At 23.4% G+C, this 27,242-nt stretch overlaps 1 protein-coding gene across 3 annotated transcripts in view; it reads right to left on the bottom strand.

The window, feature by feature from the left end:
• LOC122502994 (protein madd-4) overlaps nt 1–27,242 on the bottom strand; it is a 245,727-nt gene that overhangs the window by 169,774 nt on the left and 48,711 nt on the right. For all 3 annotated transcript variants that reach the window (XM_043613374.1, XM_043613388.1, XM_043613381.1), the window contains one exon: nt 2,384–2,463. In XM_043613374.1, the coding sequence (XP_043469309.1) occupies nt 2,384–2,461 (78 nt within the window). In that variant the 5' untranslated portion in view covers nt 2,462–2,463. The remainder of the gene's footprint in view (nt 1–2,383; nt 2,464–27,242) is intronic.

The raw sequence follows: 27,242 nt of genomic DNA, 5'->3' as shown, positions 1-27,242 counted from the left end.
CACTTTTTAATATTGTTGGTTAAAGTAGTTTTAACTTTTGCAAGTTTTAATTCCATTTTAGTAGTAGAGAACATTTATAGTCAGACATTTTTTATATCAAAAAAATTCTGTTTACTATTTCTATTACCGATACTGAACCAAAATTTCTTTGTACAGTAGTCAAAGTTGGTTTAAATGAGACGCAATTCTTTACAATTTTGTAATTTTTGGTAATCTTAAAATTTCAGTAGTAGAGGACAGGTTTAGTCAGACCAAAAGTGAAATTTATATATGTAGTATTAATTTTAGTAGTAAAAGTCCATTTGAGTCAGACGTACTAAAAAAAATTTTAATTTTACACTTAAGTGTTGTTTGTAAATTAATTAATGTTTACAAGTTGTAATTCAATTGCAGTAGTAAAATACCGTTTTGGTCAGACTTTAACTTTTAATAACAGTATTTTTATTGGGAAATAGTCAACAAAATGGTTCTGAATAGTAGTCGAAGTGAGTTAAAGTCATCAGTTGCTTTTATTAACACTATTCTAATTTTTACTAGAAATTGGAACACTTCAGTAGTAAAAACAGTTATAGTCAGACGACTTTAAAGTACAAAATTAGTGCCAGTAGTTCAAATCATTCCAAGTCAGTCGCAATATTAAATTCTCTATTTTTACATACAGTTTGGTAACATTTGGTTAAGTAGTTGTAACAGTTGCAAGAAGTAATTCAATTTCAGTAGTAAAATACAGTTTTAGTCAGACTTTTTTTTAGTCATACTTCAATTTTCACTAACAGTATTTTTAGTGGGATATATTCAGCAAAATTGTTTTGAATAGTAGTAGAAGTTGGTTTAAGTCAGTCGCTATTAACATTGTAATTTTTCCTACTAATGATAACAATTTCAGTAGTAGACGTCTCTTTTAGTCAGACAACGTGTAATATCAGTAGTAAAATCTAGTTTCATTGAGACAAAATTTAAAATTCTGAGTTACATTTTAGTGCATCATTAGTGTAAATTGGACTAGTAAATATTTTCCAATTTTTGCTTTTATCCGAAGTTATTGGTAATTTTTTCAGTATTAACTCCATTTGAGTAGTAGAAGTCAGTGTACATTCAGACCAAATGTTACTTTTTGAAACTGAAAGTAGAATTTAGTGAGTTGAAATTATTAATTATTTGCGTTATGTTATTGTCAAGTGGTACGAGTCAATATTAGTCAGTCGAACGTTCAGTTTATATATCATTACTGTCAGTAGTGCAAATCGTGTTCAGTCAGACGAATAGAATACATTTTACCTTTTTTTTCGTGTCAGATTTCCGATCTTAGCTTTTTTTTAATCAAATTTAAAATAAATTTTCAACATCACCTTGTCTTCTTGACCTAAATTTATCTGAATAAATTTTGACCTTTATTTTCCACTATAATTTTCGACAAATTCTCAACCAATTTTCAACAATGTTTAGGTACCTCTAGAAGTGAAACTTGATACAAATTCAAAGATGCAGTCTCTCGACCTTCAAAATTTGTTCTAAATATTGAATTTACCCTTGTCACTTGACCTTAACTTCTAAAGACGTCTGACTTAAATGGACTTTTAGTAAATATAAATTTAACTTTTGGTCCCACCATAATATAGTTCTCTACTACTGAAATATGTAAATGTTAGTTGGAAAAATTAAAACTACTTTAACAAACAGTACTCTTTTGAAATTAAAATATTTTAAATAGCCTAACTTCTTCTCTCCCTTAAAGGAATGAAGATGGGGGGGGGGGAATTTTCTTACTCTCTAAATCTGAATATGTGAAAATTCACATATTTGTACGTTATAAGTCGTCTTCTCGATCAATAAGTGCATATACACTTATAATAAGTGAAATTTCACTCAGAATAAGTGAAAAATTCACTTATTTATAAGTGTATATGCACTTATTGATCGAGAGGACGACTTATAACGTACAATAAGTGAAATTTCACATATTCAGATTTAGAGAGTATATTTATTATTTCTTATATTTTCTTATTGAAAAAATAAGTTTTTGTGATAGATTTTAAAAATCGTAAACTATTAAAAATTGGAAATTTCTATGTGTCTGCATTCTTTGAGCATATAAATTGGATAATTGTCGATTTTGGTAAAGCTCGATATGCTCGTGGATGGCAATTAATCAATAGCAAGTTATTAAGTGCTTAAAGCGACGGATGGAGAGTTTGTAGCTGGAAATCGACTTGTCATCCAGAGTATGTATGTGTGTGTATATATATTTTGCCGATACATAACACATGTGTATTGATTGTTGTACAACAAACTCTCTGTCTCTCTCTCGCTCTCTCTCTCCTCACGCTGCACTGTTGCTGCAGTGATTTACGGAATATCAGCGTGACCGTTTTACTATACCTACCGCCAACAGCAGGTACCGCATCCTAATTCCTCGATTTTGCGGCAAGGTTCTATCCAAGTACCACGGTAGTCGCGTCATTTCTGCAACAAACATTTACAGTTGTATTTATACATGAACATTGAAGTAAAAAAATGGTTATTGTACTGAAAGGGAATTTACTTGATTTAAATAAACGATTACTTGTCTATTATTGAACCAATATAGTTGTGTCAATTAAGTATTTATTTGTATCAAGTATATGTTTATTCGTGTTAACTAAATATTTATTTGTATCAAGTAAATCATTATTTGTATCAACTAGATATTTATTTGTATCAACTAAATATTTATTTACACTACCGGCGGCAATTGTACGACCGCTAACATCTCGAGCTATTAAAAAAAACACCCGTACAAAAACAGTGATAACTCCGTCAAAAATGAAGCTAGATGCTTTTTTTAAATTGCATTGGAAAGCTTATTAAATTTCCAACGAAATGACTCTATTTTCATTCAACTTTTCTAAATTTTGCCAGGAGTCAAATTCAGGATAAGAAATTATTTTTTTGTCTTTATAACATGATTATCCCGCTTCCTATTTATGCAATACAAATGAAAATAGTAACAGTTCATTGAAAATTTAATAAGCTTTCCGATGCAATTTAAAAAAAGCATCTAGCTTTATTTCTGACGAAATTATCACTGTTTCTGTGCCGGAGTGTGTTTTTTAATAGCTCAAAGTATTAGCGGTCGCTCAATTTCCGACGGTAGTGTATGTTAATTAAATGATTTCAGAACATAGTCATTTTTCTATTTAGAGCTAAATTTTTTAGGTAAATAATTATTAAACTAATAGAAAATTTATAAAATACCCCAAAATATTATTGCATAATAGAAAATTATTTTATAGAAACAACAGGGCTCGAACAAGGTCCGTAAGTCCGTAAAGATCCGTAAATTTGCTTTAAGTCCGCAAAAGTTAATTTTAAAAAGAAAAGGTCTGTAAATTCCGTAATTTGATTGAGAAAAGGCGAAAAGTTTGTAAATTGTATGATATAATTTGGAGAATTTTAGAGAAATTACAAATGATTGCAGAAATTCAATCATTTTCAAAAGTAATAAAATTCTTAGTAGAAATTCAATTATATTCAAAAATTTTTAAAAATTCAAATCAAAATTTAAATTATTTTCAAAAGTTTTCCTGAATTCAATGATTTTTAATATCTAATATTTTTATAAAATTTTCCAAAAGAATTCAATTATTTAAGAAAAATTTAGCAAACCTTTAATTATTTTCATAAAATAATAAGAATTTTACAGGAATTCAATTATTTACAATTTTTTTTATAAATTTCTTTGCAATCATTCAATTATTTTCATAAATAATAAAATTTTTACAGGGATACAATTATTTTCGTGAAAAATAAAATTCTTTTTAGTAATTCAATTCTTTTCATAAATAATAAAACTTATTGCAGAATTTCAATTATTTTTGATACAATTTTAATTGAATTCCACGAAAAATGTAATTATTGTTAAAAAATTTTATTAAAAATCGTCAAAAGAATTCAATTATTTAAAAATTTATTGATAAAATTCTTTATGAGAATTCAATTTTAATAAACATGCAATTATTCAATAAATTTTTTTCTTCATTTCAAATAATTGAATTCCAGTAGAATTTTCTAATAAAAATTGATTTAAAAATGGATTTCAGTTAAAATTTTAGATTACGATTGAATATCAAAAACATTAGAGAATAGATTTTTAGAAATAATTCAATTTTGAAAATGTTTCAAATTAAAATATTTGAAATCTGAACTTTTTATATTTTTAACTAACTATTCTGTGGAATTAATTGTTTTGAGAAAATTTAATTGCGGATTTTTTTTAAAAACTATTTCAAGTTTTTATTTTCTATTATTTATTTAATTAAAGAATATACGAATAATTGGGATTTTGTAAAATTGAATTTTAAACAAATGAATTTGAAAATTCTAGAAAAACTTTTTTAAAAATATTGCATTTATAGAAGAATTTTATAGTTAAAAACACAAAAAACAAATTTAATAATGGAAAAGTTACAAATTATTGCAAAAATTTAATTATTTTCAAGAGTAATTAATATTCTTCGCAAAAATTAAATAATGTTCAAAAATAATAAAATTTTTCTTAGGGATTCAATGATTTTCACAAATAATAAAACTCATCGTGGAATTTCAATTATTTTTAATGCAATTTTAATCCGATTTCTCGAAAAATGTAATTATTCTTAAAAAATTGTATTAAAAATCTTCGAAAGAATTCAATTATTTAAAAATTTGTTGATAAATTTCTTTATGGAAATTGAATTTTAAGAAACATTCAATTATTCAATAAATTGTTTTTTTTTGTATTTAAATAATTGAATTCTAGTTTAATTTTCTAGTAAAAATTGATTGAAAAATTAATTTTAGTTAAAATTTTAGATAATAATTGAATATTAAAAGCAATATAGTGTAAATTTTTAGAAATAATTGAATTTTGAAATAATTTTTTTTGAAAAAGTTTAATTGAATTTTTTAAATGTTATTTGAAGTTTTTATTTTTTAATATTTATTTAATTAAAGAATTTACGAATAATTGAAACTTCGTAAAATTGAATATTAAATGGTTTTGAAAACAGTGAAAAAAACTTTTTTGAAATTTATTAAATATAATCGATTTAAAGAAGAATTTTAGTTGAAAAAAAAAATCTTTTGATCCCCGAAATAATTCAAATATTGTTTAAAATACGAAAATTGATTTATACGACCTAATTTTCCTGACTTGGTAAATGAAGAGAATTTCAGTTTGTCTATAGTTATTTATGAGCAATGAAAAAGTAAAGGAGAATAAGAAAAAAAAATGGGGTTTTGCAACTAGTTAGAAGCGCGGAAACAGTAAATGAATTAACAATTGAATCACTCTTTAAGGCAATTACATTTTATCGAAGAAACACCATTACTCATCCTGCTTATATTCTCGATGGTAGGATGAAGTTCTTATTTCCTCAAATAAGAAACATTGAAAATTATTTATTACTTACGTCAGAAAAAAAGGGAAGAGCTGAAAAAAAATTCTCTCTCTCTCTCTCGCTTTGCAAAAAAGGTAAAGAAAGTTTTAATAAATTTTTTACTACTCTTCCAACTTTTATACACAAGAATTCATAAATTTTCTTATTTCCTTTATATATGAACTTTATACATTCAAAAATGTTTTCGAGTTTGTTTAATTAGTATACTTTCGTTTAATGTTTATTTTTGAAAAATAAATTTTATTTTTTATTAAATTCATTTATTTTAGTTTTTTAAAAAAATTATTAACTTTAAATAATAATTATTCATTTTAAAGAATAATAAGATTTATTAAATTAAATTAATTAAATTAATTAATTAATTAAATTAATTTTTTAGAAAAAAATGGAAATAAATAAAAATCTAAAATTACTGAAGAATTAATATTAGAAAAATGAATCAATAAATAAAAAGCATATATAATAATAGTGATGATAATAATAATAATAATAATAATAATAATAATAATAATAATAATAATAATAATAATAATAATAATAATAATAATAATAATATCCCAATGGGAAATTTACAACTGGCGTAGTACTGCGCCAGCACTGGCAGCACTGGCGGCAAGGCTGAGAGCCAGCACTGGCATAACTCTGGGATGATAACGCCGTCCGGCGCTGCCGAAGTACTGTCTGTCAGTGCTGACAGACAGCGCTGGCGCAGCACTGGACCAGTGCTGGCTGAGAATATTGCCGCAATAAATGCCGTATTGTTATTAATTAATCGTAAATTAATAATTATAAATAATTTAACAACAAAATGGTAAATAATATTAATAAATAGTTATTATTCGTAAAATATTTCTCTTCTTAAAGAAATTGTATTAAAGATGGAGACTAACAATGGATATAGTAAATGAAGTAAAAAAAATTGTTTATAACATTTAAAAATTAAATAATAAACAATTACAGTAAGTGTGCATTAGATTTTCATATTTTAGTACCTAACGATCAGAATCTAGAAATATCGCAAACCTATGAAAATAAACAAAATTGCTGACGAGGGGAATCGAACCTACGACCTACGGACTAACAGACTAACACTCTAACCACTATGCTAACGACACGTGTGTGCAGTAAAATTTTAATATCTCAGTATCATTCAGACATACAATTATTGAGTCAAAGATTAGAAAAAAATAGGGATACGTTAGAAATAATAAATTGAAATAAAATAAATTAAACTAAATTTTTAAAAATTAAATTAAATTACTTTACTTATTGCATTTAACATTTTACGTAATTCTTAAATTACGTGGTAATTTTTTAATAATTTTTTATTCATAGTAAGAAGTATAATAGTATTTTAATAGGAACCAAATTATTATTGAGATTAAAGTTTAAATTTTGTTTATAATTTTAATTTGTTTAAATAATTTATTATTTACAAAATTAGACAATTGTGTTAAATTGTTATTATTAAATTTAATAAGAATAAAAAATGAACAACTGAAAAGTAAAATATTAATTTTTTTCAATAAATTTATATTTATAAACATTCATAAACTTTTTTTATAATTTTTTTCAAGTTTATGTCAAAAAAGCAATGTTGGCAAAGAGCGTTGTGAACAATTTTTCTATACTCAGCCAGCACTTGCCGCCGAGCCTTGTCCAAGCTTTGGCGAAACAAAAATTCTGTACTGCGCCAGCACTAATTGTCGAGGCTCGGCTAGACTACGCCGAACAATCGTCTGAGTACTAAGCCAGTGGTGAACATCGGCACTACACTGGCATTTCCCATTGGGATATCATTATAATTTTATAATATTTATTGTATTATTATTAATATTGTTAATAATACATTATTAATTATTAATATTAATATAGAAAGAAATTAGCAAAAATATTTACTTATATTTGTTTCTCCATTTATTTATTCGTTTATCCAGTTATTTATTTATTTATTTATTTATTTGACCGTATTGACAAATTTTCACTTCCGTTTCCTCGGTTTTGTTCGTTCCAACTTTATATTCATATAACAGTAAACTTTATGCATATACACCGACTACATATATATGAAAACAGGAACTCGTAGTTTCAACAACTAAACAACAAAGTCATATTTATTCGACGTTTGATTGTGTTAGTAATCGTAACAATGGCTAACTATTCCTATAAAGTTGCTTAATTAGCGTCTTCGTAAGTGGTAACAATTTTGTTCTCCGGAACAAGGAGAAAATTCTGGACGAAAATTTCACGCACTTCTGGCATTATTAGTGAATTATTAAAAACTTGTAAAAATTCATTCTTGTGAATTTATATATTTATCATTTTGGCAATAATGAAAAAATCAAAATTCTCGTTCTATTCAATATTTAATCACAGTTTTCTTGAATGTATCAAATTGATACCAAACATTTAAATTAATTTATGAAAATCATAAATTAATTTATCCATATTTTTGGTGTCAATTCGTTGGTGTTTGATACCTTTCCAGTTAACGGTGATATTATTCTGCTTTAATTTTTCTTTTTTGGTATTATTTGTTTACTTGAATTATTTAATTTTCGAGATAAATACATATATATAGTTTTTTCTTTTTGTAAATATATAAATGTTTGTTTGTTTAAAGTCTGAATAATGGATTTTTTTCAGTTTGAAAAAGATTTAGTTTGGAAATTTAGTTTGAAATTGAAAAAATGACAAAAAGGTATGAATATTATTTATTTATAACTTTTTTTTTATTTTCAACCTCTACACTTTAATTTCACTGCAGTGCTTAATAAACTTTTTTTACAATAAAAAAAAAGTGTCTTAACGAAATTACATTTGAAAAGTTTAAAGAACTCGGTTCATTATTTTGTAATAGAAAAGTACCCTGATGGAACGGTTTTAGCCAGTTTAAAACTTCCCTTTTGGGAATTCAAGAAATGTCTGCATTTAGCTTGTTGTTTTCAACTTTACACCGACCAAAATGGAAGTGAAAAATTCAAGTAATGCGGAAAATTATTTTTAAAAAAATTGTTTAAAGTTTTTGTAATAAAAAGAAAATTGCACATTGTATTCTCTAAATTTGAATTAGCAAAAATATTCAGTAATTTTAATTAGTGACTGACTTTTTGCTTTTGAATCAAGAAATTTTAGTAATAAATTGTTATTTCTAGTAATTTATTAGTAAAATTAAAGAATAACTTGTTATTAAATAATAAAATAATAAATAATAATAGAATAATAAAATAATAATATAAAATAATAAAATAATCGTAAAAATTATAGTAGGTAAATTTTACTCATAATAGTAAAAATAATTAATAGTAAAATAATAAAGAGTAATTTCTACTAATTACTAATTAATTTTTACTAATTTAAATTAAAAGAGTGACAAACTTTTTCCTTTTGAATTAGTAAATTTTAGTAGTAAATAGTAATAAATAATAAATAATAATAAAATAATAGTAAAAATTAAAATAAATTTGATTTATTAAAAAACAAAAAGTCAGTCACTCTCCAAATTTAAATTTGTAAAAATGTTTTTTAATTTGAATAAATGACTGACTTTTTGCTTTTAAATCAGTAAATTTTACTAATTACTGTTTATTATTAAATTACTGAAATTACTGTTTATTATTTTACTATTAATTATTTTTACTATTATTTAAAAGAATAGTAAAGTAGTAAAATATACTATAATTTTTATTTTATTATTATTTATTATTTTATTACAAATTATTATTTAATTTTACTAATAAAATACTAAAAATAACAATTTATTAGTAAAATTTCTTGATTTAAAAGCAAAAAGTCAGTCACTCTCAAAATTTTAATCAGTAAAAATATTTAGAGAGTAGAATCATCGTCACTGTTGCATTTTTTATTATTTTTTTTTATTTCTATTCATTTGTTAATAATTAATATTATTATTATTATTTTCCATTAAATTTATCTTTATTTTTAATATTTTTGTTATCATTTCTCGAAGTTATGATAGAAAATAAAGTAAAATAATTTTAAATATCATAAAAAGAATAGTGGATTTTATTTTTAAAAAAAGTCTTAAAATTTTGTTTACTTTTTATTTATTTATTTTTCCAATAAACCGATAAATATTTATCTATTTTCCCAATAATAAATGAATATTTTATAATTGATTGTAAAAAAATAAATTTTCAAATAAAATTCACTTGACTCGAGATTAAAACAATATGCAATCCATTTTTCAAAAGTTTGAAAGTGTTGATGAATTTCAGAATTTTCATTTTGCTCTAATATGTTGAGTCATAATTTTGTTAGGGGTCGGGGAATTGAAGGGGGACACAAAGTTAGAACGAGATTGTAAAATTTTTATGATGACGATAAAAAACTATGTGGCAGAGGGAGAGAGAGAGAGAGAGAGACATGGTTAAGGTTATACGGTTCCTAACTTGAGGAACTTCTTAACGAAATAGGTGTATCGAATAAGAAAAGAAAAAGAAGAGGAAAAAAAAGGAGGAGAGGAAAGGAGTTAAAACTTTGAAAGCTCAGGTGAATCCTTTTGGCTTTTAATAAAGTACCCCCTTCTCCTTTTTTTCTCTCCCTCTCGCATTCCCCATCGTTCACGCTGAATGAAGCTCAAAGAATAATATTATCACAAGCAACGACTTCCGCAAGACGGAAAGTAGTTTTAATTTATACTATTTAAACTTTCTTCTTCTTCTTCTTCTTCTGATTTTTCTCTCTCTCTCTCTCTCTCTCTCTCTCTCTCTTCTATCTTTCTTACTTGCAGAAATATTGAAAGACTCGCTTTTCGAGAACTCTAATTAAGCTATTGTCGAGAATTATTGATTTTCTTTTGAAATATTCACGATTTTCCGTTGCTAACACATTTAGTGGCGCATTTTTAATGATCATTTGGTTCAATTATTTCTCACTGAATGTGGTGTGTGCATTAGAAGAAAATTGCAAGAATGGATAAAAGTTTTTTGATTTGGGTACACTTTATAATTGGGAGAAGAGATTTTGGGAGCGCTGTTAATTTAAAAATGTCAACAGTGGAAAATTTTGATTAGATTCTAATAACAGATTTCTTGTTTGCAGTCAAATAAATATTTAAACAATTAATTAATTAATCAATCAATTAATTTAATTAAATTAATTAAAAATATTTACTTTAATTAACTTCAGATATTTAATTTAATAAATATTTAATTGTTCATTGGAATCAAATAAATTGTATTCAGTAAAATTTATAAATTACAAAACTTGAGTTTAATGCACTAGTTTAAATCTAAATTAATTTATATTTTCAAAAATCTTAATTTGGTTTAATAAATGAATAATACCTGAACAAATACACTAAAAAAATTTATTTGTTTCAAATAACCGATTCAAGGAAATATTTAATTGATAATAGTATCAAATAAATATTTAATTTAATCAAAGAATTTTTATTTCAATCAATTGAATGGTATATTTACTCTTTACCTCTAATGATTTATTTGAGTAAAATGTATTTGAACAAATAAATTCATTATTAGAGGTAAATAGGATTTAATTGATTAAAATAAAATTTATTTGATTCAAGTAATTAATTGATAATAGACAAGTAATCGGTTATTTAAATCAAATAAATTTTTTTCATTTTAGTGAAACCCAAAAATAAACTTTCATCCATTAAAATCATAATTACCTCTGAATTTAATTTAAAATTTTTAATCTTTTTGGAATTTTAAGTTTTTACGAAACTTTTGTCTGAAACCAGAAATAGAATAAACAAATATTGTATGCCAGTGAAGTTGACAACGATCAACAGAAAAAACATATTTTTCATGAAATATCATTTTAAATATTTGTTTACAAATTTTTCTTTTTTTAAATTTATTGCGAGGAAGGAAGTATGTAAAAATAATATTTTTTGATATTTCGTGAATTTGACATAGAATTTCGATGTAGTGACAAGAAAAAAATTTAAACAGTCAAGGGAGAACAATTTTGTTGTTGTTGTTGTTTATAATTGAGTGTATATATATAGACGAGCATTAAAGCAGAGAAATATGTTTCACAAAAGGTTCTTGCAAATGCAAAACTGATGCGTGGAAGCAGATTCTAAAATTTATAAAAGCAGAAATTCGTATCACGATTACTGCAGTCGACAGCTTTTTTTTAACGTGTCAATGATTTTATTGAAGTTGTTCATCAATTTTCACGTGTTTGTATCATTCTCTTTTTTTATACACTTTTTTTCAGTTATTTTTTTGCACCTGAGTACCTTAGTTGTATTATTTTTCAAAAAAATCAAAATAAACATTTACAGTTATTATGAAATAATGATAAAAGATTTTATTGAAAAATGTAACAATTTTTAAAATATTTTTTGTTCAGTTTTATATTTTGAATATCTTGTAATTATTTATTTATATTCAAAAATTTATATTTTTAATTTTATTCAATTTTTCAATTCTTTTTGAAATACTTGTTAATTAATTAATTAATTGTTTCTGACAATTGAATAATTGACAATTAATTAATAAAATTTTTTTTTTAATTTTTATTATTTATTTATGAATTTATTTATTTTAGTTTTAATTTTTGATTTATAATATTTATATAATTATTATTTAAATATACAAATAACAAAATTTGTTTCCCTACACTGTTTTAATTTTTTCGTCACTCCATCAAAACTATAATAATTAATTACACTTAAAGACATGGAAATTTATTATTTTATTTGTTCATTAATTATTTTTTATTGTTTATTTATTGTTTATTTGATATTTATTTTATTATTCATTTATTATTTATTTACACAATAAATTTGATTGAATTCCAATTTGAAATTCGTTTATTTTGAATTTAAATGCTACATATGAATTTGAATATCATCTGCATATAGCTGGTAGACGAATAAAAAAAACAGATTTTATAACTTGACAATTGTAAAAATGCATGTATACACGAGAGGTTGTAAAAAATGCAGAAAACGAAGATGTGAATATATAAGGTATAGAAAAGCTGGCTTTTTTCCCTGAAGGACAAATAAAATATCTAAACGAGAGTTCGAGAGAACAGTTCGGCTTGCCAAATGGCGTTTAGTATTCTAAAGGATGACCGAACTTTGTGAATAACTGCAAACCACTATAGTTGAACGGAAGTGCCAAGTACCGTTGGGGAGGAGAAAAAAAAGTAGTTGGTGTTCGCCTTTCAACCCAAGTTGCGCAGTTGAAAAATTTCTACTTACATGCCAATTGAAAAGAAAATCGAAATTAAAATTGAAAAAGAATTTGCACATAAAAGTAACAAATTTTTCCTGAAAAAATTTTAATAAAAAAGAAAAGAATTCTTTTTTACATTGAAATTATTTAATCATTCTTTCTTGACCTGTACTTTATTATTATTTTCGTCCTGAATTTTTACTTTTTTCTTTGCCTGGTAATTTTGACCTCAAGTTTTGGGTTTTTTGAAAGAGAGAATTATTCAAAATTAGGACAAAAATTGACCTTATTTTACATGTTTTCAAAAATGAAAATAATTTAAAATCAGGGTAGAAATTTAAAAGTCAAGTTTTCAAAAATTGATTTTTCGAAAGTGTTATATTTTTCTAAAATAGATAAATAAAATAAAATCAGGAAAAATAAAATAGACGAAATATTTTTCATGAAAATTGAAAGACAAGAAATATGTTTTGGAAAAAGTGTAAAAAATTTTATGTAAAAAAAATATATATATATAAATAAATTAAAATTTATATGAATGGTAGTTATATTGTCGAAGGCAAGATTTTCGCACGACTCCCATGTGGTTGAGTGTATAGTATAGAGGAATGTAGAGTTTCACATATTCATCCATAAAGTTTCACGTAGGACCCTTGAGAATTGTACAGACGAAACCCACAGAAACTTAGAACAAAGACAAAGAGAATATGAGAAAAAAAAATGATAAAGTTATATTTGCATTTCGTGATATATATGAATATATTATTACAATAAAGGCGCAATGAAAAATAATTTGGAAATTTTTTATTTGGTTTTTTTCTTTTTAAGTTGAAAAGAAATCTTTGGTTTCAATTGCGATTTTTTGTATTTGTCTTTTTGGGGTGTTTTAAATATTTAAAAAAAAAATGTAAGTAAGGGAAATAAATATTTAAAAAAATGTAAATAAGTGAAATAAATATTTAAAAATAAATTTAAATTTATTTTAAAGTAAAATAAAGGAAAAGTCAGGGAAAAACAAAATTAAATTTTTGTGGCAACTCTGAAATAATTTATTTTAAAAAAAAATTTATTTACAAAAAAAATGTTTCTTTTTGGTTTTTGATTTTTTAGTTTGAAATAATTTTTTAAATTAAACAAAATTTTGAGAAGACAAAAGAAATCTACATTTTTGTTTGAATAAAAAGGTTGATTTTTTTGCTCACACTTTTCAGGAGAGTTTTATAGACAATTTATATTATAATTTTTTGCGTTATAAGTTGTAAAATATTTTTCATGTTTTCCAGAAATCAAGTTTACTTTTTCTTTTATTTGGCATGGTTAGCTACTCTCCAGATTTTCCCTCCCCCTCACAGTCTCCGCATCCTTTTGTGTTCACATCAAAGTTTAGCGCATAACTTGTTTGGAAAACTTTAAGCCCAAAAAACTATTTACAAGCGTATAAATTTTCCACGATAGGCTTTGCGTGTGTCTGACGTAAAATTATGACTTTTATTAGAGGATTCACCGAAAATTGACAAAAAAAAAAAATTCATTTACAAAAAAATATAGTTTTTTTGTTTTTTAATGTGTTTTATATTTAATTTAATTGTTTAAGTTTAATTATTTTTAAAAATTAAGAAATTTTCATTCGAATTATAATTTAGCTTTATTTGTATAAGTTAATTTTTTCGAATTCAAAACATAAAGGAACGTTGGAAAAAAAAGAGATTTGAATGAAATGTTAATTTGTAGCTTTTAAGATAAGAGGGACGAGGAAAGAAAAATAAAAGGGAGAATAAATAGAGGGGAAAAATGATGATGATGATGTGGAGCAGATAAAGTGTGGAGGAGGGAGAGTCTGAATAAAGTTCTAGACACGAGTAAAGAGTGTCCCCGAGGACAGATCTCGTTCTACTTGGACCAGTGTTTACAGGTTAGTGACTGCAAGGATTCACTAGTGAGCCAGGTTTTTAACTAATTTCCACGCTGATTGCTTACAAATTATTTTCGTTTTTCCCTTGTCTCTCTCGCCTTTTATATTCTTTCTCTCATTGTCTATTCTCTATGGGAATGAGAAAAAAAAATCTATCCACACTATTCGTCGAGTGATTAAATCAATGGTATTATTTTTTAAATCCGACTGATTTTCATTGTAATTAATTAATTGATAAATTAATTAATTAATTAATTAATTATTTAAAACGGAATTTAAAATATTCAAACCGTAATTTAAATTATTATTTAAACAGTCATTTAAAAAATTCAAATCGTAATTTGAATTATTATTTAAAACGTATTTACAATATTCCAATCTTACGTTTTAAATCATAATGCAATTTACATTGCATTATAATTTAAAACGTAATTTAAAAATATTTAAATCGTAATATGAATTATTATTTAAATTAAATCATAATCTATATTAATAATTGTTTTATTTTTATACTCTGTTCGCAGTTTGAAGTTGATTGTTGTTTGCTTTTTTGGTTCCGAACTTTTTAAATAATTTTTTTTTTAATATTTTTAATTTTAAAATTAATGTATTGAAAATCATTGAATTCATGCAAAGAATTTTATTAGGAAATTTGAGAATAATTGAATTCCTTCGAGGAATTTAATTATTTATGAAAATAATTAAATTCTTTCGAAGATTTTTATTAAAATTTTTGAAAATAAATAAATTCTTTCGAAGAATTTTATAACAATTTTGAAAATAATTAAATTCTTTCGAAGAATTTTATTAAAATTTTTGAAAATAATGAAATTCTTTCAAAGAATTTTATTAAAATTTTAAAAAAATAGAAATTTTGAAAGTAGAATTTTATTAAAATTTTTAGAAAAGAATTAAATTTTTCTCAGAATTTTATTACAATTTTCTAAAATAATTTAATTCAATCAAGGCATTTTTATTAAGATATAGAAAATAATTAAATTCTGAGAAAAAAAATTCATTAATTTATTAAATATAATCGATTTTGTTAATAATTGTAATTAATGATTTTACTATTAAAATTTTATTTAAATTATTGATAGAAAATTAAAGTCTTTTAAACAATTTTATTTAAAGTTTTTGTAAATAATTAAATTCTTTTGCGGAATTTCTTTAAGTCTTTTTTGAAAATAATGTAGTTTTTTTTAAATAATTTTAATTGAAAATTGAAAATAATTGAATTAAACAAAGAATTTTTACTAATTTTTTAAAATAGTCGTGTCTGTCAATAATTATAATTAAATATTTGATTATTGAAGTTAATTAAAATTATATTAAAAATTTAAAAATAATTGAATTCCTAAAAAGAATTTTATTAAAATTGTATTAAAAATAATTAAATTTGTGCAAGATATTTTACTATTTATAAAAATAATTGAATTTTTTTGAATAAAATTTATAACGAATTAATAAAAAATTCTTTTGTGAAAGTTTTTTTTGAAAATAATTGAATTTTTGCAAAGATTTTACTTTGTGAAAAAATAATTGAATTGTTTCGACGGATTTATTAAAATTATAGAAAATAATTTAATTTTTTTGAATAAAATTTATAACGAATTAATAAAAAATTCTTTTGTGAAATTTTTTTTGAAAATAATTGAATTTTTTGCAAAGATTTTACTTTGTGAAAAAATAATTGAATTGTTTCGACGGATTTATTAAAATTATAGAAAATAATTTAATTTTTTTGAATAAAATTTATAACGAATTAAGAAAAAATTCTTTTGTGAAAGTTTTTTTTTGAAAATAATTGAATTTTTGCAAAGATTTTACTTTGTGAAAAAAGAATTGAATTGTTTCGACGGATTTATTAAAATTATAGATAATTGAATTTTTTCGAAAAACATTAAAAATTAAAAAAAAAATTTAATTCTTACACGAAATTTTATTAAAATTATATTAAAAATAATTGAATTTTTGCAAAGAATTTTACTATTTATAAAAATAATAAATTGAATTGTTTTGAAGAATTTTTTTTTAGAATTTTAGAAAATAATTGAATTATTTCTTGAAATTTTATAACGAATTAAAAAAATTTAATTTTTTCTTGAAATTTTATTGAAAATAAAATTGAATTTTTGCAAAGATTAAACTATGTAAAAAAATAACTGAATTGTTTCCAAGGATTTATTAAAAATTTAGAAAATAATTGAATTCTTTCGTAAAATTTTATTAAAATTTTCTGGAAATTAATTTGCTAGAAATTTAATTTACGATCTAATTAAAAAATTCATTTTCATAAATATTTTAAAACATTTTGTTTTCTTTTATTATCAGAAAAATTTCCAGTACAAAAATTTGATAAAATTTCACAAAGCGGATATATTTTTTTTTTTTAATTTCTTTTCTCGAATGAAAAATGTATGTGATATACTTTGATATAGAAAAATTGCGAATGTGAATTTGAAAGAAAAAATTTTTTGTACGGAAAATAATTTTCGTGGAACAAAAGGACGATTAGCTGTTAATAAGCGCAGGAGCCTTTAAAAAATATGAAATGGAAGATTAAGAGTGTAGAGAGAGAGAGAGAGGGAGAGGGGGGAAAGAGAGGGTTGATGAGAGGGTAGGGGGGGGCTTTGTTTCGAAAAATTGGGCGTCATGCGCGTCGAATTAAAACGAGAGAAAGAGTAGGATGAATACAGGAGTTAATCTCTTGGCAACCCTTCACCATATTCTCGACTCGAGGAGTTACTTTAATAATTATAACTTTCCAACCCTACCGTTCTGCTTTATGCCTCAGTTCTTCACCAAGTTATAATTAAACGCTAGTCCGACCCCCCCCCCAACCCCTCTCCTTTTATAAGTAATTCTTGTCTTATACAATTATTTCACTTAATATCTAAAGCAAAATAGCTATAAACATTAGCGGAATACTAAAATGTTATAAAAGTTAATCCATGAAAGTTGAAAAAAAAAGAAAATGCTTCTAAACTTGTAAAATTTTTAAAATAAATCCAACGTTTTCATTTTTAAAAATTCTCTGATGCTTCATTCGTAAGCAATGTGATTACGCGAAAAATCCTCGAGCTCAGTTTCAAGTTAATCCGATGAGACTTTTTTTTAATAACTTAAAAATTAAAATAAAAAAAAAGAGTCACAAAGACATGATGTTCAAAATTTTGATTGAAATGAGTAGGTCAAAAGCGAATATTTATGAAGTGAAAATTAGATCGAAAATTCGATTCGATTTTGACTTTAACTTTAATTTTCACTTTTACTTTGATTTTCAATTTCCACTTTCATTCTCACTCTGACTTTATTTTTTGGCTATTTTGAAAAATTTTAATAAAATTCTTGGCAAAATTTCACAAGAATTCAATTATTTATAAAAGTTATAAAAATTCTTCGCAGGATTTCAATTATTTTCATAAATAATAAAATTTTCACAAGAATTCAATTATTTAAAATACAAAATTTCATACAATTTTTCGTAAAATATCAATTATTAAAAAAGATTTTTATAAAATTCGTCGCAAGAATTCAATTATTTAAAAAAATTTAACAAAGTTCTTATCAAGAATTCACTTATTCTTATAAATAACAAAATTCTTCACAGAAAATCAGTTATTTTTATAAACTTGAATAAATTTCGTTGGAAGAATCAAATTTTTTTCAAAAGTAATAAAATTCTTTGTAGAAATTCAATTATGTTTAAAAATTAAAAAAAAATTATCGTCAAAATTTCAATTATTTATATAAATAATAAAATTCTTCACCAAAAGTCAATTATTTTTAAAAATTTTGATAAAATTCTTGTCAAAATTCCACAAGAATTCAATTATTTACAAAAATTTAAGAAAGTTCTTTTCAAAAATTCAATTATTTTTATAAATAATAAAACTCTTCACGGAAATTTAATTATTTTTATAAACTTGAATAAAATTTGTTGCAAGAATTCAATTATTTATATAAATAATAAAATTCTTCTCCGAAATTCAATTATTTTAGAAAAATATTAATAAAATTTTTGGGAAAATTCCATAGGAATTCAACAAACGATTTTAATAAAATTCGTCTCAAAAATTCAAATATTTAAAAAAATTTAACAAAGTTCTTTTCAAGAATTCAATTATTTTTTATAAATAATAAAATTCTTCACCAACATTAAATTATTTTTATAATATTGCATAAAATTTGTGACAAGAATTCAATTATTTATATAAATAATAAAATTCTTCACAGAAATTCAGTTATTTTTATAAACTTGAATAAATTTCGTTGAAAGAATTAAATTATTTTCAAAAATAATAAAATTCTTCCCAGAATTTTAATTATGTTTAAAAATTTTTTTTAAATTCTCTTAAAAATTTCAATTATTGTTATAAATAATAAAATCCTTCTCCGCAATTCAATTATTTTAAAAAAATTTTAATAAAAATCTTGGGAAAATTTTTATAAATTTTTATAAATAATAAACTCATCGCAGGATTTTCATTATTTTTGATACAATATTTTAATCGAATTCCTCGAGAAATGTAATTATTCTTAAAAATTTTATTAAAAGTTGTCAAAAGAATTCAATTATTTAAAAATTTTGTTGATAACAATTCTTTATGGGAATTGAATTTTAACAAACATTTAATTATTTAATAAATTATTTATTTTTTAATTTAAATAATTGAATTCTTATACAATTCTCGAATAAATATTGATTTAAACATGAATTACCGAATTATCGATTTATTATTTATGAAAATAATTGAATTATTGCAACGAATTTTATTACATTTTTCTGAAATAATTGAATTTTTTTGAGAAATTTTACTACTTGTAAAAATAATTGAATTCTTGCTAAGGATTCTGTTAGGATTTTTGTAAATAATTAACTTTTTTTTGAAAAATTTTATGGTAATTTAAATTATTACAAAACATGAAGAAGGCGATCTCTCCGAGTCGAAGACTCGGAGTGATCGCCTTCTTCATGTTTTGTAATAATATTCTTATCAGTTGTTGAATTTCAAAAAGGTTTGAATTTGAATCTTTTGAAGAAATTTGTAAATAAATGTAACAAAAAATTTTTTTGAGTATCTAATAATTTTTAGAGTGCATCAGAATATTCTTTAAGGCCAGGAAAAAAGTAAAAATTTGGCTGGAAATCAGGGAAAAGTCAGGGAAAAATAAAATTAAATATTTGTGACAACCTTGAGTTAGTCAGACATCAGTTAAAAATTTAAAAAAAAAATTTAAAAAAAAATTTTTTCTTCCCTAACTTTTGGTGTTTTTTTTTTCTTTTAATTTCTTTTTCCCCCTTCCAAGGATGATTGTATAAAGTTTGATTAGAATATAATTGTATATAATATAATGAAGGAAATGAGAAATGTCTCATATCGGCGCCCATCTCAAAATGGAAATTGAGGATTTCTCCTTCACATAGATTGATCAGAGTATCCTATTTGAATTGTTGAAGATTCAGTTGCAGCGCAGTTACCATAAACTACTGACCGAAACAGTGATAATGCCCCCTGGCAAATCCGACAAAACAATCATAAACTATAGAAACAATCTGCATTCCAAATTCGAGGTTCTCAATTAGATTTAAGTTGCCGGGTATATATGTACAAGCGGCAAAGTTCCAAAATTCAATGAGAGAATATGGATATTAGAATAACTTTCTGGTTTATTGCTGTACGATTAAAGTCATACTCTTAATATCTTAAACTATTTATATGAATTGTACTATTTTGATAAAAGAAAACGAATTTTAAATAATAAATTAAATATTTCCCACTAAGAAAATACTTCTAATATTAGTAGAAAATTACTAATTATTAATTTCCAAATAATGTTATTTTTTTACTAGTAATAAAAATACTTGATTCTCGAGACCATGGGAGGGACAAATATTTTCGTGAGCAAGAGAGAAATATTTGATTCACAATTTGTTACTATTTATTACTAATTTATTTTCGTTAGAAAGATAATTTTTCCTTGGAGAAAAATAAAAATGCAAGAGAGTAGAGAAAAATATTTTTTTTTTTAAATATTTGAGAGAATATTTTGAAGATTCAACAATAAGGGGAACTTGTGTAAAATCTCAAATTTAAGCCCTTCGTTAAATAATGGCCTCGCTTTATTAACGGCATTTAATTAGTGTCAGATGAGGGTGCAAGCGAAGCGCGTGTAATCAGCGGCAAGCAGGCATACCAACTGTACGGACGCATCATGCTTTTGGTGTCACACGAGAGGGAATGTGTGTGTCCTATAATCCATTTACAAAATTGAAGGTCAGGGAAAAAGAAGCAGATTTAATTGAATTTTATTCCTGTGCGAAAGCAAATTGTTACGAAGCAAATGGACCGATGGGAAATGAAATAAGAATTTTATATACATATATATATATATATATATATATATATATATATATATATACAAGAAAAAAAGTTTCTTAACGGGATGAAAAAGGATCATTCCGATAATGTTTTATAAGTCACTTAAATAATGAGATTCGTAATAAAGTTTAGTTAAGATTTAATAGAAAAAGTGGAGAGAGAGAGAGAAAAAGGAAAAAAAAGGGGAAAAAGAAAAGAAAAGGAGAAAGGAAAAAAAAGAGAAAAAAGAAAAAAGGGGGAAAAAAAGAAAGAGAGAAAAGGAAAAGAGTGAAGAAGAGAAATAGCGAAAGAGAAAATGAAAAAAAGAGAAGGAGAAAAAAGGAGAAAGAGGAAAGGTCAGAAAAGGAGAAATAGAGAGAATAGAAGATGAAGAAAGAGAAAAAGAAAAAGAGAGAGAGAAATAAGAAGAGAGGACCATCAGGTTAACGCAAGAGAAAGCTTATGTAGGCCAATCGATAACACTCATACCCACATTGTTGTAACTGTGTACCTCAAGTACGAATGTGTCGAAGACTTTTCATCCGCAGTGAGACCGAGAATCCCTTTATCACTAATGAAGAGGATCAAGTGCCTCGGGCGAAATACTTTTCCCACAAAACTTTTCTTAAAGCAATTCACTTCAAGAAAAACTTGCAAGTTTCTGCAAAATTTTTGGAACTTTCAAAACTCTCTCTCTCTCTCTCTCTCTCTTTCTATATATATATGCACTATTTTCCCTAAAAGTGTGCTATGTGGTGATGGGAATTCTGCAAGTGTAAAATGGTTGTTTCCCAAAGTGAATTAGCAAGATTATAAGATATATGAATTAATTTTACAAAATTTTATCTCTTATTGCTTTTTTTTTGTTCCAACATTTACTTTCTATTTTTTTCAATTATAATTTTTTTTATTCAATTGAACATAAAACAAATAATTTTAATAAATTCTCTTGAAAAATATACTTCTATTCAAAATAGTTAAATTTGATTTAAATAAAAATTTTCTCTCGGTAAATTAAAGAAAACAAAAATTATTGTAAAAATTTGTTTCATTCAAATTAATTAATGTAGGGGAATGTAGTCAAGGTTGGCCTACTGTCTAGGTAGGCCACTCGCGTTTTTTTGTCAAGTTCACTAGCGCCACCTACGCGCATTTTTGTCGAAGCTTGTCTTAGTGAAACCTAACTTTTTGTTCAATTACATTTTCGGAAAATCGAAAATTGTGTTTTCTGTGACGTCGGTACAAAAAAAGCTCAAAAAAAGTTTTGTGCATAATGTGAAAAACCATTAATAAAAGATAAAAAACAAATTGAATCGTCAAGGCAAGTATGCAGAAAATTTGTGGGACTCATGGTTGAAAGGAAAACAAAGTAAAAAATCGAATCCCGAAACGTATTTCTTTTTGTTTACAACAATTCGGTAATGTTACTTACTGTCAAGGTCGGCCACTATGTGTTTAAAATGCACAAAGTTGAGGACGAGCTACTTCATTTGCAAAAACTGCAATTCTGTATAACTCATAATATAATTGATCATCTTATTAATATTTTTATTTAATTTTATTAATATTTTAGTGCAAAACTTTTTTTTATTTATATTTATTTTTTTATATTGTTTATTGTTATTATTTTGTTATTTCATTAAGTTACAAACTGTAAACAATAAAGAATCAATTTTCCGTAACTCCAAACATGTTATTTTATTTTTTAACGATTAATGCCCTTTGAATTTTAAACATGGCCGACCTTGACTGTAATGGCCAACCTGGACTACAAATTTTTTTTTTTTTAAATCTTTATAACTTTTTCATTTTTAAACCTGTCAATTTACTTTGTACAGAAAAAATGTTCCTATTAAACAGGACTTTCCAACCATATACTTCAATTGTCCAAATTCATTTTTAAAAAAAAGTTATAAACAAAAGTCAAAAAGGTGGCCGACCTAGACTATGTTCCCCTAATTAAATCTATTTTCATTCTTACAGTTCGTAAACGCAGACAACGTAGTCGTTAATTAATTTTAAAAAAGTTGACAAAAGTAGGTTTAAGAGTGGAAGAAGGTAGTAAAAATGTTGCTACCGAAAAATTCAATTTGACTACTCCATTTTTTCATAATTTCTATAAATTAAATTCAAAAATACAGTAATTTTTTTTGAAAATAAATATTTAAATACCTACATATTTTTCCACGGGAATTAAAATATTTTTAATTATTTAAATGTGAAGTCTTTTTAAAATGTAACTATTTCTAAAAATTACAAAACTGTAAATCTTCCAAAAATCAATCATTTTATTGATAAATTTTTTTAGTAAAATTATTAAAAACTTTAATAATTTTATTTCAAAATAAAATTTTAAATTCTTATTAATAAATGAATAAAAATAAAATTAATAATAATAAAATAATAATATAGGTAATAATATAGTAATAAAATAATAAATTTAAATAAAGTTTTAAATTCTATTACTGTTTTACAACAAATAAAATTTCAGTATAAAAATCTTTTGAAATTTAATTGAATTCTTCTTATATTCAATTATTATCTAAAATTTTGACTCAAATTCAATTTTATATCAATTCTTATTAGAAAGTTCTACGAGAATTCAATTGTTTAAACAAAACCAAAAAATAATTTATTGAATAATTAAATATTTGTTGAAATATAAAAACCAAAAATAATTTATTGAATAATCGAATATTTCTGGAAATATAAAATTAAGGTCCTAAAAAAATTTATTTCTTAAAATTGAATTCTTATAAAGCGCTTCTTCAAAATTTTCTAAAATAACTGAATTGTTGCAAAGACTTTCATTACAGTTTTTGAAAATAATTAAATTCTTTCAAGAAATTTAGGTAAAAATATATTGAAAAGAACTATTTAATTCTTATACACAAAATGATATCAACATTTTTGAAAATAATTAAATTCTTTGGAAGAATTTTAATAATAATTATTAAGAATAATTGCATTTTCCGAAAAATTTATTAAAAACTATATTAAAATGATTTTTATAAAATTCTTCGCAAGAATTAAATTATTTTTGAAAATTTTAATAAAATTCTTCTCAGGAATTATATTATTTAAAAAAAATAATTATTTACAAAATTTTTAATAAAATTCTTTAAAAAAATTCAATTATTTTCAAAATATCAAATAAAATTCTTCGAAATAATTCAATTATTTTTATGAATTGTTAAATCCTCCGCAAGAATACAATTATTTTCATAAATAATAAAATTGATCGCAGCATTTCAATTATTTTTTAAATAATTGATTTTTCGAAAAATTTAGGGGAAATTGTTTTTTAAAATAATTAATTTCCTGTAAAAATTGAAATTAAATGAAATTCATTTAAGAAATTTTAATTTAAAATAAATTGAAAATTACTATTAAATTCTAATAAACAAATTATATCAAAATGTCTTTAAATAATTGAATTCTTTCAAAGAATTTTAATAAATTTTCTTTAAATAATTTAATTCTGGCGAAAAATTTTATAGAAATCTTTTCAATTAAATAATTTTTTTTTACAAAAATTCAGTGAAAATTGTGTTTTAATAATTGAATTCCTGTGGAAATGTTATTATTTAATTGAATGCTTGCAAAGAATTTTATAAAGTTTCTTTTAAATAATTGAATTCTTTGGGGAAATTTTTGATTAAAATAGATATTAAAAACAATGGAATTTCGAGAATTTTTTTTGAAAATAATTGAAACTGTTGGAAAATTTTTTTTATTAGTATGTTGAATTGTTTTAAGAATTTTATTAAAATTTTTGAGGATAATTTTTTTAATTCAAACTATTAGCGAATGTAAAGTAATGTAAATTGTCAAACATAGAAAAAGGTACCTTTTAATGTGACAAATTTAAAAAAAAAGTTTCGAAATGGTATTACATCGGTAAAACTAAAAAGTAGTAAATAGTAGGTATTAGTAGATGAGTAAGAGCCTGTAAACGAAGAAAACTATTCGAAAATATAAATTTTTGTTCAATTATCAAAAGAAAATGTTCACTTGAAAAAGCGATAAGTTTCTCTAAAATATCGAAAGTATTTACTAAAGTAACTTAAAATTTTGTTAACATTGTGAAATTTGTAGTTATTCCAGGTGAAGATTTTTTTCACCTGGAATTTTTTTTTCAAAAAATCTTCACCTGGAAAAATAAAATAAAGAGTTACAAATGGTTCATTTTCCTAAAGGGGTTTTTGAATCAGTGACATGTTTCGTAAACTGGTAAAAAGAAAAAACTATAAAAGTGAGAGTCGTTGTTATTTTTCAAAATATTTTAACTCCACCGTATCTAATGATTTGTTCGCATTTACGGAACTGTGAATCTCGTGTGCACATGAAGAGAAAATATTATAGATGACAAAAAATAAAAAAAAGAGAGAGAGAAAGAGAGATCAGAGAGAAATATAATTCCTTGAAAAAAAAAGGCGTCGGTAGTCTCGGGAATCGGGAAGCAGCCAACCCTTACACCTTATAGCTTTTGCAGTGCTCGTCTACCCCAACGGCCTACATTCGTCTTCACGCCCTAGAGCGCATTAGGTCCCCAAGAGTATTCTCTCTTACTCTCTCTTTCTCTTTTTCTCCTACTCCCTGTCTCTCTTATATTATGTCTTCACTTCCTTTAATTTATCGTCCTTATTCTTTATCTCTTTCTCTCCCTTTTACCTCTTTTGCCAAAAATTTTATGCAACTGTGAATTCGGCAGTCATAATGTGACTACTGCCCTTCAGAGAACTTGAAGCCCGAATAAGAAGAGAAGCTCTTTGAGTCATTGCACGCCTTTTGAATTTTACATTAGAGAATTTAGTTTTTAAAAAGTCGGGACTATTTTCTCTTTGGGAAATTAATTTTTCAAGTTGAACTCTAGGGATTATTTATAAATTACATTGAAGGCTGCTTTTTTTCAAGTTTGCAATTTCTTACATAGTATTCAATAATTAATGAATAAAGAAAGAAAAATTTTAGAGTCTGTACACTGAAAGAAAAAATTTATTTGATTCAAATAACCGATTACTTGACTATTATCAATTAAATATTTACTTTAATCAAATAACTAGCAACAATTCGCGCAGCTAACTTCTTACTGCTTTTTTTAAATAAAATTAGCAATTTTAAAAATATATTTTAAAATTTTCTAATTAAAAATTTTGTTCAAAACAGTAAAAAAATTTAATTTTGGAGAAATTACAAACAATCGCAGATATTCAATTATTTTCAACAAAAAAAAATAAAATTCTTATAAAATTCAACTATGTTTAAAAAAAAATTCTCGTAAAATTCCCAATTATCTTTATAAATAACAAAATTCCTCTCCAAAGTTCAATTATTTTCATAAAAAATTGAATCGTTTCAAAAGATTTTATTACAATTTTTAAAAATTATTGAACCGGTTAGAGAAATTTTATTAAAATTGTATTGAAAATAATTGAATTTCTCAGAAGAATTTTATTATTTATAAAAATAATTTAATTCTTGCCAAGAATTTGACAATTTATAAAAATAATAGAATTTGTTTCGAAAAACTTTCTCAGAATTGTTGAAAATAATTAAATTTAAATAATATGTTTAAAAATAATTGTATTCTTTCGAGAAATTTTATTAAAATTGTATTGAAAATAATTGAATTCCTCTGAAACATTTTATTATTTATGAAAATAATTGAATTTCTTTGAAGAATTTTGCAATTTATAAAAATAATTGAATTCTTGCCAAGAATTTTGTAATTTATAAAAATAATTGAATTTGTTTTGGAAATTTTATCAGAATTGTTGAAAATATTGGAATTTTTATTAAATCTTTTGAAAATAATTGAATTTAAATAATATTTTTAAAAATAATTGTATTCTTTCAAAAAAATGTATTAATTGTATTGAAAATAATTGAATTCGTCTGAAACATTTTATTATTTATGACAATAATTGAATTCCTTTGAAGAATTTTATTATTTGTGAAAATATTTTAATCTTGCTAAGAATTTTCTTATTTATGAAAATAATTGTATTCTTGCGGAGGATTTAACAATTCATAAAAATAATTGAATTCCTTTGAAGAATTTTATTTGATTTTTTGAAAATAATTGAATTTTTTGAAGGAATTTTATTAAAAATTTTGTAAATAATTATTTTTTAAAAATAATCGAATTGAAATTATTGGTTCAAATAAAATTTAATTGACTGAAGTAAAAATTATTTGATTTATGTAAATATTTAATTGATAATAGTCAAGTAATCGGTTATTTGAATCAAATAAATTTTTTTTTCAGCGTATAATTCAAATGAGTAAACATTTTTACTTATTCGAATTTAGAGAGAAGAATCTATAAAATTAATTTTTATAAACTCTTACGATTTTTTAGTCA

This window comes from Leptopilina heterotoma, unplaced genomic scaffold (genome assembly GCF_015476425.1).
Source record: "Leptopilina heterotoma isolate Lh14 unplaced genomic scaffold, ASM1547642v1 Lhet_108, whole genome shotgun sequence".
Lineage (NCBI taxonomy): Eukaryota > Metazoa > Arthropoda > Insecta > Hymenoptera > Figitidae > Leptopilina > Leptopilina heterotoma.
The sequence above is the reverse complement of the archived record's forward strand: the minus strand, read 5'-3'. Positions and strand labels throughout refer to the sequence as shown.